Below are 15571 nucleotides of genomic sequence, written 5' to 3'. Positions count from 1 at the left end.
TGAGATACAATACTTTCAACAACTGGTTAGGAATATAAAACTTTACCTTTATATTTTAATCTGATAGCCATTTGCCCAAGATTTGCAATTTTTATTATTTCTATCTACCCACTGCCATTGTTGAATGAGATTTAAAGTAAAATTAGTCTCTTGACAATACGATGAAACTCAATTATTGCCAAATGCTCATTTATCAATCACAAATGTGACAAATAACCGTAAAAGTGGACAATTTCCTTGGATTTTCAATCCTGCAGAAAAGGATAAAGGTAACAGTTTCATAAAAATAATGAACTTGTGTTTCTTACTGCCTCTTTTAGACAATCTAATTTAATTGAAATGCCCACACAAAGATCCCTATTTGTGTACAATTCATATTTAATCACATGAGATATTCATACTCTCTGGACTTTCTGGTCAAATATGTCACTGATCTTGGAGAACATTGACCACAGAGAGTATGTATCCTATAGACCACATGGTCTAAAATAGATCTTTGCTCTCTGGGGTATTTTTCTTCCAGTACAAGCACACAGACATCCTCAAAGAATTGTGTGATTGGTCATCAAAGATCAAAACCAAAGCCTTTCTCAGGAACAAAGTGTAGTTTATAAATATGCACAATAAAGAGAAGTTGAAATAAGATGTCGCTACTGTCAGGTAACAGCTACTAACACAGGAGACACCTTCTTGCCATTAGCAGCTGACCTAATTAGCCTTGGCAGAGAGAGTTGGTATTGACCTTTGGAAACACTTTACATCAGCATACTAGTTCTGGTTGGTTGTTCATACTTCCAGGAGTTGCAGAAACTAATTGTAGAACAGTGAGAGCCACTATTGCAAGGGTCTCCATGGCAGATTACAGAGCTGCAGCAAGTTGCAGAACAAGTTGGATTTCATCACCACCAAATTGCACCACAATGGCCAGCCACAAACTCTGGGGCTTAAAGATTCATAAAAGCAATCCGAAAATGAATTTGGAATGCTCAGTTGGACACTTTATCTTGGCAGTTACAGTGCAAGCAATTCCAGTGAAAATAACTACTCACTGCACCATGGGTGAAGGGCCTATTCCACAGCAAAAATTAAGAATCACTTCGTAGCAAAATGAAAATATTTTGAAGGAAAACCCCAGTGCAACAGCAGAAGTGAAAAACTATACAGCTTGAAAATACAATTTGCTATCGAACAACATCATGTTTGGTGAGCGTTCGTTTTTGTTTTGTTTGGAAAATGCCAGTCTGATTTAAAGGGAGCAGGTATTGGATGGAGTGTACATTTGCAAACACTAGAGGGGGAACTTGGAAGTTTTTCATGTTGAGTTGTAATCATGCTGGCATTTTACAACTTATAAGAATATTTCCTGTAAATAGTCAATGTTTATAAAGTCAGATACAACAGGGAGATTGATAGTCAGGTCTAGATACTTAAATAATATTTCTGTAAATGCAGGTTCGTCACTATCAAGAATTTATAATGCATCTCTCACTAATATTATAATGAAGGTCATAGTTGTCCTGAGTTTATCAATGTTGTTTTTCTCTCTCGTAATTGTCTATTAGGTGGAACTAGCAAAACAAGAGAAGTGTGAGTTTTTGCCTTACATGTCACCAAGAAGAATTATTCTGAAAGGTCAGCGCATTTCTGCAATTGAGTTTGTTCATACAGAGCAGAATGACGCTGGGGATTGGATTGAAGATGAGGACCAAGTTATTCGCTTAAAAGCAAATGTTGTCATCAGTGCTTTTGGCTCCATCCTCTCCAATTCCTCAGGTAAGCAATTATGAACCACTACAGTTTATCTAAATTTATATTACAAATTTAGAAAGATAAAAAACTTAATTGTGAAGTCATCTTTTCCCCATTGATGTATTGTTAGTTTGAGTAGTCCACAATGTAACACACCTTGTCATTAGTTATACTGTAGTTTCTTCATAAGTACTCTGACTCCATCTTTGAATTTACAGATTAAGAACAACTTAAGCACGGCCAAAATAAAAACTTAAGTTGCTGGAATCACTCAGTAGGTTAGATAGCATTGTGGAGAAATGGAATTAATATTTCAGGCCAATGACCTTCCATCAAAACACTTCCTTTGGAAGTATACTTACAATAGGCAAACCATTTCCCAATTCTTAAATTCAACAACACCAAATATTTTTTTAGCAGAAATTCCTACTTCTACCAATTCTTTGTTGGACTCAGCCTTGTTGAACTGAAGAAGGGAATAACTCAGCAATAAATAATTATCTAAAAATACTTCCAAGTTCAGGATTCCTACAATAGCCTCGAATTAAATTGAGGTGCAGAATTATTTAAGTAATTAAAGAATGTGATGAAACTGTGAAACTGAGAGAAGCTTCAGAACTGCTCCATTAATGAGCTATCTGCCGAGCAGCATTGTTTTATTTGTGTATTGTGTTTGGCAGAGCAGAATTTTTTAAGTGTGCCATAGTAATTGTGCTTTTTAATTGATTAGCGAAGCTTAAACAGCAACTGTAGATTTTTGTAACCTCATATAAAACAAGTATCTGTCATTAACATCAAGTGATTTTTGAGTTCTCAGCTGTGCAGGCACCAGTCTCTCACACTGTTCAGTTTCTTTCCACTTGTAGAAAAATAGACCAAATTCCTTGCAATGTTACATTGCAGTTGAGGGTCAAATTATCTCAGTTGAACTAATGCGGAAGCCCTTCATTTCAACCAACAAGTCCTTTTGTGCTACATTCTGAAGCTTATTTTTCCCACAGATTAAGATAAATAAAAATTAGTAATACCTTTAGAATCTAGTTTATCACTTATAAAAATGAGTTCAAAGCGTTGTTTGGAAGATTTAATGAGAAAGTGCTTGGCATTGTTTTTTTGAATTTTCCTTAACGACCTTCTGAATGATCGGGTAACATTCCCACGTGAATTGCTGTTCACAACATTGTTTTACTGTAGCTCTGCTTATCTTTATTTGCCAGGTTTCTCTAATGGGTGATGTTATGCCGATTTTAAAAAAATGCCCAGTCCCTGATTGGATGATTGGCAGTAATAAATCCATGATAATGTCGTACTTCAATGTAATAAAAAATTCTAAATTGTACAACTGTGCCAAAAATCACAATATGTAAAAGTACATACAATGATGGCTCTTAAACAATGACTATTAACCCTCTACTGTTGAGCTTCTGTCATTTATATTTCAGTAGTCCCTAATCATAGAAGTAAATCATGACATCTTGGGAGTTTAAGATGATAAAAGGTATCAAATTGCAGCCAAATCATCTGTACACTGTCAAAAAAAACATTAATGAGCTGCTAAAGCTAGAATTACAGAGACTTCTGAAATTGGTTAAACATCACAGCCATTAAACTATTTATTGAAGCATTACAGATATACTAAAGCTAATGAGCATCTCTGCTGTTTAAACAAGTGCAAACTGAACACACATTACATGGATGCATAATTAGTTATAGCAGTTTATATTGAGAAGAATTTTAATATTTTTATCTGCTTAAATGTTATCACTAGACCACACACAGATAATTGTTGTCTTCAAAATGTCTTGTATAACTGGTGGAATTGAAGCTCAAGTTTTTCTTTTATTTGATTTCTTCTGTTTCGCCCGCTGAGCCCCATCCCCTCTCTTGCTTATAGTTTGTTGTGATGAACCCTCAGTATACAGATTATGATCAAAGAAGAAAGCTACAAATTCCATGAGAGATTGATTGCCATGCAGTTCTTGTACCAGTTAGTACCAAGAGTATGTTGCCAATAATATGGTACAGCACAGTCATCGCTACACCTTAAGCATTGCTCATAACTACACATAAGTGATTATGCAAGGTTATCTCATTTGAATATTTAAATTTTGATCTTGGCATATTACTCATGACTCACTGTAAGAGCATCAAGTGCACTGGGGTGAGATTCCCTGTACCAGCAGAATGCAAATGAATAAAATCTTCAAAGGATGGAAATTGGCTGAGAAATACCAGCCTGTTTCCAGACTCTGGTGAAAGGCAGGGTGAACTAAGAAGAATGTTTAAGTGCATTTTCACCTATACTGCTTCCTAGAAGTGGAGGTTGAACAAGTGAAGCCTTTTCCTGATTACTGGAAGTAGGCAACGTTGCAAATTGGATCTTGAAGAAATCATTGTAGCCAATATAATATGGCTAGATAGAACTCCAAGATTATTAGTACAATGAGTCGGAGCATGGTTGCCTTTTGCTGACACTTCACTAGGGATCTGTGGGCTACCTGCTGCTTGCAGCTCAGCTTGCCTCCAACTGCTGTGCCCTTACTGTTGTAAAGCGGAAGTCAGAGACAAGCTGGAGATCAGATACCACTGCATGTGATTTACTCACTGCTGGACTCATGGACTAGGCACTAATGTGCTGAGCAGAAGAACTGGAAGCACTTTATGTCTGAAACAAAAACAGAAAACACTGGAAGTACTCATCAGGTCAAGTTATATCTGTGGGAAGAAAATCAGAGTCAATGTTTCAGGTCGGAGACCCTTCATCAGGAGGGGTCCTGATTTGCACTTCATATCTGGTCTCTCAGCTTTATGTCTGAGCTGAGAGACAATTCTTACACTGGCCTAGTAGCTACTGTAAGAATTACAATCTTGTTCATTTGACTTTGTAAAAAGGCAAGTGGTTTTCTTGGCAGATGAACAGCATCTGTGGAGACAAAGGGATGGTCAATGTTTTGCATCGAGTCCCTGCATCAGGACCTGACGCTGGATCTTGAACCAAAGTGCTGACCATCCCTCTGCCTCCACAGATGTTGCTTACCTCGCTGAGTTCCTCCAGCAGTTTGTTTTTTGCTCCAGATTCCAACAACAGCAGTCTCTTGTTTCTTCAAGTAGTTTTCTTATTTTGCTTTATTTTATTGCTTTTAATTATTTGCTATGATTTTAAGATATTTTAATTAATCTATTTTACTATTTTCAAAACATTGATATCAACATCAAAATATTTTAAGAGTCTCCAGCAGAGGCATTTACAAACAGTTCCAAAATCCTTTTACATTGTCAAAGGCCATCAGAACATTCCAAAGGCAGGTTCCCTGATCCTTAACCTCTGTATCCAATCCATCTCAATGGTCACTTCTCAGGTATGAAGAATCAGTTTGGCTGAATCACTGTATCCAGAGCAGGTTAGTGAGGGCAGGGGCCATGGTCTATAGAGTAGGGCCAGTATGACCCAGGCCACTGTGTCTGGCATACTTCAGCATTTAGAACACTGTAGGTTTTATTATTACTTTTGATGAGAAGCTAACACCCACGAGGAGGAGTGCTTTATTGTACAAAGATGTAAACCATTATAATCTTGATCATCCTTCACCCTCCACCCCAAACACTCAAACCCCAAATCCATCTCTAACCTACCCATTCTGTTTTAATGGAGACAGAATGGTGAGAGGAAATGGTGGACAGTGGCAGGCAAACAACCCACTACCACAGGATGGATGCCTATTTCACCTATACCTGAGCCTCATAATTAACCACAATTTTAAATGTAATTTTGTTTTCAAGAGGGCAGGGATCTCAATGATTAAAAAAAAGGCTAGGACTTCTGGATCCACAATACCTACTTCAACCCTCAACCATCAGACACCCTTCTGATCTCTCTCTTTCCTGTTTCGCTAAACCTGCTGATCTCTGGACCTGACATCCTCCATGGGACATCCAGTCTCCACATCTACAGCCTCTGATCTTGCCACTTAATTATCTCATGACTTGCTATAGACCTGTTCTTAGCTAGATCCTACAATATCCACCCCACATCCCCCAATAAGTAAAGGATTTGACAGGCTACATCAAGGGAAATTGTTTTCTTTGGTCAGACAATAAGGGACCATTATCCAAACTATTATCACTAGCTCATTCAGGGACAACATCATTCAGGAAGCGACTTTTCATGCAGGGAGTTGTGGAAATTTGGAATTCTTTACCAAAGAGCTGTTGAAGTTAGATTGAAAATGTAAAACTTGAATTTGATAATACTTTGTGCTCAAGGATGCAAAACTTATTGTCAGACAGACCCAAGGGACAGAAGGGCCCACTCCTCTTCCTTCATTCCTACTTTCCTTACTGATGGAAATTGAAAGTAAAATCCAATACTCGGACAGTCAGGATTATAAAATGGAAAGCTGCAAGCCAAGATCAAAAGATTAAAATTCAAAAGAGTATGCAATTATTTTAACTTAAACAAGACACCCTACTGATGTGTTTATTATTTTGTACTGTTAAAATTATCATTGTTATGATTGAGGAAAATGTATCTGATTCTGACTGTTACACTATGTGTTCATTAGCAGTGAACAAATGGACTTAATGATTATCACCTAGCTGTGTCTTACCTCATCTTCTCCTGGTCTGACTTTGAAAGGATCAGAGAGACACATGAATGAAATACATGAATATCCAGTTCAGATCACAAGAGGGTACTGTTGTTACACTTGTGGGTTACACTTTCATACAACTAGATGTTGAATATATCTAAATGATGCACTCTTAAATGATGGATGCTCAGACCACTTACCAGAATACCAAAGCTGCTGTATCTAAGAGAATATCTAAGTCAAGGCCCTAAGCTTCTAACAATGCTCCTGAGAGAGTGCACAAGTCAAGAAGCAAGAAATATTAAATATTCCAATTCCAATAGAAAGAACAAAGGAACATGTTGTAAACACTACCCAATTCTTGAGCTAAATAGAATAGTGTTAATTCTTTTCAGCATTTCTATGTACCTTCTGATCTTGAGGTTTAGGACATTTATTTTGGGGATACATGCTGAATTTTTGGTGAAGTATTATAATGGACATTTTACATTGGTTAGCACCATCCCTGATGTCCAATGGCACCCAGAAATCAAAGGACCATGTGCTGCAAACAATAATTTAAGAAATTCAAAGGTTTTTGGTGAGCTACACCAACTACCCATTTACTGGAGGGCAGTTTCAATAAGGTGGAGTATTCTGCAATTTGTGATTACAGAAGCGATCTGTCCATATTCCCGATAAACCTACTTGATGATGTTTTGTATCATGTACACAGCATTGATTAAACAGTTTGAAAGTCATTCAACTTATCAATTCCCATTCTATGATTGGTGTATCTGTAATTTCTCTCTTCCTCTTCTTATCCAGATCTCAGTACCTTCCCCAGTTATGATATTAGGGTTACAGATTTGTAATTACCTGATCCTGCTCTCACTTTTTATGTAATGATATGACATTTATCCATTCATCTTTAAAGGGCCAACATTCCTCTTTACTTTTTTGTAAATATTGTATTACAATTTAGTAATTACTTTCATCTCCTTTTTCCTGTTTAGATTCCTACTTAATTCTGCAGTTATGTAAGGCTTTTTTAGTTTGATGCTGCTTCTTGGCACTTTTGCCAATCATAATTGCTTACCACATAACTGGGGTCTTTGTCCTTGATGAATGGATTCTGATTCAGAACTCTGAAGTTTACCTTCCAACCTTCTGTATTGAATACCAACGTCCTAGGGATCAGAAAATTTATTTCCTGCTTGGTAATTTGCAAAATCATATAAAATGTACTGGTTATTTTACTAACTTCACGAAGAAAGGGTATTTAGCAGTGCTGAGAAGAAATAACAGTATTCTCTTTGGCTCATGAATTGGCTATTGTTCAGAACTGGTTCCTTTGTTAAAGGCTCTAGTAAACATCAAAGAGAAACAACCCCTTCCTTGTTAAATGTTGCTGTTTACAAAGACATTTTAAGGGACTCTTTTTTCTGTAATAATAACATGATGGTTCCAAAATAAATGTTTATCGATGAATGAAAAACTAAGTGGCAATACAGCGAGTAGAAATGAGATTGGAAAATGATAAACATGTTCTTCAATTCAGCATTGTAAAATTAAGTTCCAACATTACACAATGTGGAAAAGTGATAAGTATGAGAAAGATTGGTAGTATTTCAAGGAGAGATGCAGAAATTAAGTTGCTTGACTAAGAAATGACCTATTGCCAAAGGACACAATAAATTGAACATAATAAAAGGTTCCTCATTAATAAGAGTGGAAAAGCAAAATGATATGCCTGTGAATATAGACCATTCAATAAAAGTGTCTACTCAAGTTACTCAGACCTTAAGTAGCTTATTAGTCAAACCATATTTGGAACACAGTGTGCAATTTTATTATTCTACCTTCAAAAGGATATTTATATGCTGGTGAGCATTCAAGGAACAATGAGGATAATTCCAAAGGTACTCTCAGAACTGAATGTTTTATTAGAGAAAAAATGATAAAAAGAGACAGGTATTTAAAATGCTGAAGGAGAACATAATGCAAATAAAAGAATGTTATTTAACATACAATGAAGTGAGAAAGTGTTTTTTTAAATTCATACCTGACTGGCAAGGCCAGTATTTAATGTCTATTCCTGATTGCCCAGATAGTATGGTTCTTGAACGGCTGCAGTCCATGTGGTAAAGGTACTCCCTCACTGCTGTTAGGTAAAGAATTTCAGGACTTTGGACCATAGTTTCATAGAGATCCACAGAGCATGGAAACTGTCCTTTCATCCATGCCAACAAGGTGCCCAACTAAACTAATCCCATTTGTTTGCATTGGCCAATATCCCTCTAAATCTTTCCTATCCATATACCTGTCCAAATATTTTTAAAACATTGTGATTGTACCTGCCCTTACCACCTTCTCTGGCAGCTCATTCCATATGCCCATCAACATCTGTGTGAAGGACTTGCCCCCCAGATCCCCTTCAAATCTTTCCTCTCTCATGTGAAACCTATCTCCTCTAGTTTTTGACTCCCCTACTCCAGGAAAAATACTGTGACTATCTCCCCTATCTAGGCCCCTCATAATTTTATAAGCCTTTATAAGTTCACCCCTCAGCTTTCTTTGTTCCAGGGAAAGCAGTCCCAGCCCATCTGATCTCTCCTTATAACTTAAGCCCTTCAGTCCAGGCAGCATCCTTGTGAAGCAACAAACAATCAGCTGAAGGAACTCAGGGGGTCAAGCACCAGCTGTGGGGGGAAAGGAATTGTCGACATTTCAGGTCAAAAATTTGCATCAGAACTGAATCATATCATGGCCCTTGCAATTTAATTACTGACCTGCGCTGCACTTTCTCTGTAACTGTAACACTATGTTCTGCATTCTGTTATTGTATTTCCTTTTGTATTACCTTGATGTACTTATATATGGATTGATCTGTTTGGATGGCATGCAAACAAAGCTTTTCACTGTATCTCAGTACATGTGACAATAATAAACCAATAACCAACTACCAGATTATTTGTTGCTCCTGATTTCAGCATCTGCAGTCTCCTGTGTCAACATCCTTGTGAATCTTTTCTGCAATCTCTCACAGCTTAATCACATCATTCTCATAGCGTGATGACCAGAACTGCATTTTACATGTGTAAGGCCATTGTGCGTTATCAGGACAATTTGTTTAAACTGAGTAAATTACCCATGTTTCTTTTCTATCTTTTTCTAACAAATCCTTAAATGTGTTAGCCTTTTTAGGCCAAAATAGTCTAGAATCTAGAAGTGACCTGGTTTCAAGAATTGGAATGATTTTTGTTGCAGACTTCCCAAGACTAAACTGTTCCAATCAGATCCTAGACTGAAATGTGGAGTTCAGTTTGCAGTCAGATCAACCTAAGCTTGTTGAATGATGGAACAGGCTCGAGGGGCTGAGTGGCCCACTCCTGCATTGAATTTGAGTACTCATAGGGTAGGTCCATGTGTTCGTACAGTATCTACTAGGTTCTCCATTCACTTGAATAAGAACATAAGAAATAGGAGCAGGAGTAGGCCATCTGGCCTGTTTAGTCTGCTCCTCCATTCAAAAAGATCATGGCTGATCGGAAGGGATCTTGAAAGGAAGGATTCCTATTTTATATTAAATCAAGACTTCAAGAAGTCCAGATAGATGAGACGAGAAACAGGCCTTAAATTTCGGTGACCCATAATGCAAGGAGTTGGTGCCAGTTGCACAGAAGCAATGCAAGAACTGTGTTACTTTTTCTTGAGTCCCATTCTCATATGTAGCTTTCCCTTTGCTTTCTCTCAAACTTTACCAATGTGACCTTCTTAAAATGTATTTTCAATGTAGCTCATTTTCAAATCATTTGGGAGAAAGGAAACAAAGAGAGCAAAGAATCATAGTACACAGAGAGAAAAATTAAGAAGAAAAATGTAGTGATCACAATGCATGATCAACCATCTCCTGTAAATTATAATGCAGGCAGCACATCAACTTCATGCCGCCTGCTCTTTTATATGATTGTAGCATTTGACGAACATCAACTATGCTGTTATTGGCTAGACAAATTAGCAGGGGACCTCAAATGTGAGTGACTAGTTGAAGGTATTCTGGACCTCTTAAAAGGGATGTGCATTGTAGAAGGTGGCTTTTTGACTGTTGCAGTTCCTGTGGTGAGGATTATAATGAAAATGACTTGAGAAGCAGTGGATGATGGCAGAGTATGGGACAGAGTCGGCTGCAGGGATTTTTGTGTTGTGCCACTGGCCTTGGCGAGGGAGCTGTTAAGGGAGGACGCATCGTGATTCCTCATGGGGCCAAGTGTTCTTCAGATGCACACTCAGAAGAAACAGGAGCAGAAAGCCATTGTGGTCTATGCTGAAATTCAAGCCCTAAGGGACCTAGGTGCAGAACCACATGGAGTTAAATAATCTCTCACAAATGGTCATGGCCAGCGAATGCATCTTCAAATACCATATCCTACGTCAGACACTGCTCAATGTTGCATGGTCCCAGCAAACTCAGTCCATTGCAACTCCTACCTAATGTTGTACTTAACATCACCACGTGCAGCATTATTACAAGCCTCACATCCACTTCTTGCAGTTTGCACACACTTACTGTTCAGCCATGATGGCCATATCTTCCAATCATGGCACTCATTGACAAAACTCCATCTCTCTGCAGGGTAAAATAGGGATAGCAGGAGCAACCTAGAGGCATGAGTGCCTGCATTTCCTAACCCCATGGAAGAGAGGATGCTGGCCATCATTGAGATGGTCAGTAGTGCGACAGAAACCATTGAAGGTGACTATATCTGTGTGCTCAATTATTTGTTCACGTCACAATTCCTTGTCAATCCACACTTCTTCTGACATGGACCCTGCAGATAGTGTAAGCACGTCCGTCTTAATCTCCCCCTCTGCTGATTGTACCCTTCTGCTTCTGTGTTTCAACAACTGGGCTATGCAATGAAGGAACTGCAGGAAAACCATTATGAGGCAGGCGTAGCTGCTCTTGCTTTTGCAGTCACAGCCATCAAGTCCATCTCTTTGAGAGTGAAGGCGGATGAGGGATGACTTGATAGAGGTGTACAAGATGATAAGAGGCATAGATCGAGTGGACAGTCAGAGACATTTTCCCAGGGCAAAAATGGCTCACATGAGGGAGGCATAATTTTAAGGTGATTGGAGGAAGGTATAGGGGGGATGTCAGAGGCAAGTTTTTTTTATACAGAGAATGGTGGGTGCGTGGTACGCACTGCTGGCAGAGGTGGTGGAGGTAGATACATTAGGGACATTTAAGAGACGCTTAGATAGTAACATGAATGATAGAAAAATGGAGGGCTATGTGGGAGGGAAGGGTTAGATAGACTTTAGAGCAGGATAAAATGTCAGCACAACATTGTGGGCCGAAGGGCCTGTACTGTGCCGTAATGTTCTATGTTCTATATACTGACAGTACATGCAGTTTAGGTGCGACACTAGGTATCTGCAGATTACTCTGGCCCCACCCTTCCCCTCACCCCTTTAAACTGGCTATCTCCCCACTACTCTTTCGGTCCAGATGAAGGGTCTTGAATCAAAACGTTGACTGTCCATTTCGTTCCACAGGTGCTACCTGACCCACTGAGTTCTTCCGGCAATTTGTTTTCCAGCATCTACAGTCTCTTGTGTCTCTATCTGTGGACTACAGCCAGAATGGAGCAAAAGTTGTGCATACAAGTGCTGGAGGAACTCAGCGGGGCAGGCAGGATCTGTGGAGGGAAATGGACAGTCGATGTTTCGGATCGAGACCCTTCACCTGGACTGAAAGAGTAGAGAGGAGATCAGCAGGTGATAGGTGGATCCAGGTGATGGGGGGGGGGGGGGTGGGAGGGGGTTGTGGTGATTGGCAGATGGAGGAGGGAGGAGTGGAAAAAGCGACAGAGGCAGGGAAGTGATAGGTGGAAACAACAAAGGGCCGCAGATGATGGAACCTGATAGGAGAGGAAGGTGCAGCATGGATCCAACTAAGGGAGGTGAGTTGTCATATGGGAACAGTGAGGGGAAGGGGACCCAGTGGGAGGAGTGTGTGTGTGATGAGCAGATAGAGTGGGCAGAGGAGGAGAAAGAAACAGGGTGATCAGGTGCTGGAGGAGCGGGTTGTGCAGCTATCAGTTCACTAGTGAACAAGCCTGCATACAAGCTGTGCTGCAAAACAAAATTGAGATGGGGCAGACCACAGGAGAAAGCTGAAGGTTAGGCACCTTAAATGCTTGTTGTATTAGCATGTCTGACAGAAAGTCTACAATCGATTTCAAGGAACATGGCATTTTTTGGCATCAAAATGAAAAATGGTGGCAGCATTCAGCAGGTCAGACAAGATCTGTGGAAAGTGAAACAGAGTTAACTTTTCAGGTCAAAGACCTTTCGTCAAAACTGGGAAAGTGAAAAAACAAGTTAGGTTCAGTTGCAGAGAGAGAGGGAGGGGGGGAGCTGGATAGTACAAAGGGAATATCGCTGATAGAATGAAGCCAGGGTTGCCATGGGGGAAAGCTGTTAATGAAGTTAATAGGTTAATGGGGATATCTAGAATGAGAAAAAAATCACAAACAAAGGAACATCTAAAAGCTGTGAAATACAAGGCTGCAGGAAATGGCCAGCAGGTCAGGCTGTGCTAGTGGATCAATATGACAGATGGATGAATGACAGCTGAACTGGCCAGCTCTGAAACAAGCAGTTACTTAAAATTACTGCATTTGATATTGAGTTCAGAGGGCTGCAATTTTCCCATACAGAAGATGAAGAAGCCTAATGGGGAACTGGCACAGAAGAAGAGTTGAGGCCAGCATAATTAGCCATGATCATGTTGAATGGAGGCTTACTGCTCCTCCTATTTTCTTGTATTCTTGTCACCAGTTGTAAGCTTGAGGAAACCAACAAAAATCTTAACCCACTCTCCAAGAAATGCCACAGTTTCCAGAATCGTCCAAAGCATTGTTCCAGCATGCCAGTGGTTTGATCCAACAGATTTCATCAGATGATATGGTTTTCTTCAAGTGCAATGAATATTGGAGTCATCAGTGGACAGTCCTTGTCCCCCCAGAGACACATTTGGTTTCCTTAGTGACAAGGGGAAGCTAAGATGGACAACTTCAGATTGTCAATGTGATCACAACCAGCATACCAGCATTGATCTGTGAGTTTTGCTGTTGATAGCCACACAGCATCTAGATGTTGTGCAAGTAGATTTCAGTAAGGCTGGCCTTTTTGAAGCTTAGATGTATCGTGCATTGTTTAATTAATGTCATGGTTTAGCTAATAGCACTTTCACCTTTAAGGAGGTTCTGGGTTCTCGTCCACTCCAGAAACAACTACAAAGGTCTGGACTGACAACCTAGAACAATAATGAAGGAGAGCTACACTGGCAGAGGTGCTCTTTTTGTCCGGCATAGATGGGCTGAATGGTCTCTTGTGCTGTAACAATTGTATGATTCTGTCTGTGATTCCATGGAAATTATTTTGCTTTTGACATTAGGATGTTGTAGAAGTGTGGAATTGGCAAGTGATATGTAGATATTGGTGCCCTGAAAGGCCTGCAGTAAAAACACAGTGACCTTCCTGTGTTTTCTGTTTGTGTCAAGAGACAGAGAACACGGAGCCACTGTGACTTCCCTTATATGCATCAGCAAATGGAAAACTTCAGGATCTTCCATCTCCAGCTACAATCCAGTGAGAGGCAGATATACACAAGCTCATTGCCTTAGTCACCCTTGCACCAACTGGTAAGGAATCTCCAGCCTGATCTGAGGTTACAATTGTTTCTTCTTCAGGTAGATAATTTCAATGAAGGTATCCTTGTTGAAGCTTTGCCATTGTTTCTCACTGAGGATGAGGTAGAAGAATTGATCCCTGTAGATCCCAGGTTGAAATATTCTCCTACAGAGACACTTCTTCCCCTTTCTTCCCTTTCCAGCAGCTGGTCCAACCTTGCATGGCCTCTGCTCATTCTCCCACCCACACTATATTTGAAGGCGAATGTCCACTAACACATATACAGTACATGTCTGCAGGCAATTAGGCTATGCAGCAGTTTTAAAGTCCTGATAGCTCTTCTGTAGTGGCCACATCACTGACTACAAACTTCTTTGGCTTGAAATAACTTAAGCAATCATTTGTAAAGTCAGAGCAACATCCTGAGGAAATTAATTATCAACCAACTGGTAACATGGATGATCTCTTCAAATAGTACAGTCTAATTTCCTTCCAATTACTAAGTGCGCCATATCTATGGAAGGCTAAATATTAGCAGAAGTACTACCTTCCAAAATGGCAGTGCTAATGCCAAGTCAAAATTAAGTGGCAATCAATGTCCTGATCCAACTGCTGTGCATACTTCAGGTGGACGTTCACTGTATGCTTGTTAATGCCATCATGAATATGATCATGAGCACACTTCACCCCATGAGCACTGTGGACACCATTTCAGACAAAAGGTGGGTCATAACCAATTACATTTTTGCCCTGGGATTTCTTGGATTGTCTGATATTGCAAGGGCAATAGTTGTCTATTTTTCCATAATCTGTAAACGCTTTGCAGGGTTGTGGAGGAGAGGGGATGTGAGGGAGAGGATATGAGAGAGGTCTAACAAAATAAATAAAATTGACTGTGCCAAATATTATTTACTCTATTAATGCTGATGCTTAATTCAGCTCATAGCTCCATCAGGCATTGTTAAAATAATTACATGTTGGATTACAATATAAAGCTACATACAGAAAAAAGTCACATACTAATTAAAAATAAATGTATTGTAATTTTTGACATGTTTTGCAGTTTAAAGCATCTGAACAAAATAATGATGGGGAAAAAATAAAACTTGTCCTTGGGGATTACAGTCAAAGCAATTAACCAGGAAATGATTATCAAGAAAACTTAGAATTTGCTTTTTGATATTTTTATTCATTCATTCTGAATTCCAATGCTAAGTTCTTTTGTTTCAAGTACACCAGAGCAAATACATTAAAAGCAACAAAGGAACAATTGTCACTGAAATGGATTTGCAAGGCCTTTGTCACATGTGTTACAAGTTGGCCAGGTGACATTTGAGACCCAGTAAAAACATAATAAATCTGAAATATGGAAGCTCACATGGAGCTTACAAAATTAAAAGCCAGAGGCAGGATCTGACAAGTTAGACACTGGCACTCATGTTGCTTCATTGGTACCAAACACTTTAAGACAGAATAAAAATCATATGGTTCACTGTGGAGAGCCCCCTCGTGATCTCCTTTGAAATTGTGCTACAAATCTGAGAGAGTAG

The 15571-nt window shown here is 39.3% G+C and overlaps 1 protein-coding gene across 10 annotated transcripts in view; it reads left to right on the top strand.

Moving 5' to 3' along the window:
- The window catches only part of LOC127568515 (dihydropyrimidine dehydrogenase [NADP(+)]-like), a 581379-nt gene that overhangs the window by 279266 nt on the left and 286542 nt on the right, over positions 1 to 15571 (top strand). For 9 of the 10 annotated variants that reach the window (XM_052012359.1, XM_052012358.1, XM_052012364.1 and 6 more), the window contains one exon: positions 1563 to 1773. In XM_052012359.1, coding sequence (XP_051868319.1) covers positions 1563 to 1773 — 211 coding nt within the window. Of the gene's footprint in view, positions 1 to 1562; positions 1774 to 2966; positions 3101 to 15571 lie in introns of those variants that run through there. The other variant, XM_052012368.1, reaches the window with a different exon arrangement.

The sequence above is a fragment of the Pristis pectinata genome, chromosome 3 (genome assembly GCF_009764475.1).
Source record: "Pristis pectinata isolate sPriPec2 chromosome 3, sPriPec2.1.pri, whole genome shotgun sequence".
In the NCBI taxonomy this organism is placed as follows: Eukaryota; Metazoa; Chordata; class Chondrichthyes; order Rhinopristiformes; family Pristidae; genus Pristis; species Pristis pectinata.
This window is presented reverse-complemented; position numbering and strand designations above follow the sequence as displayed.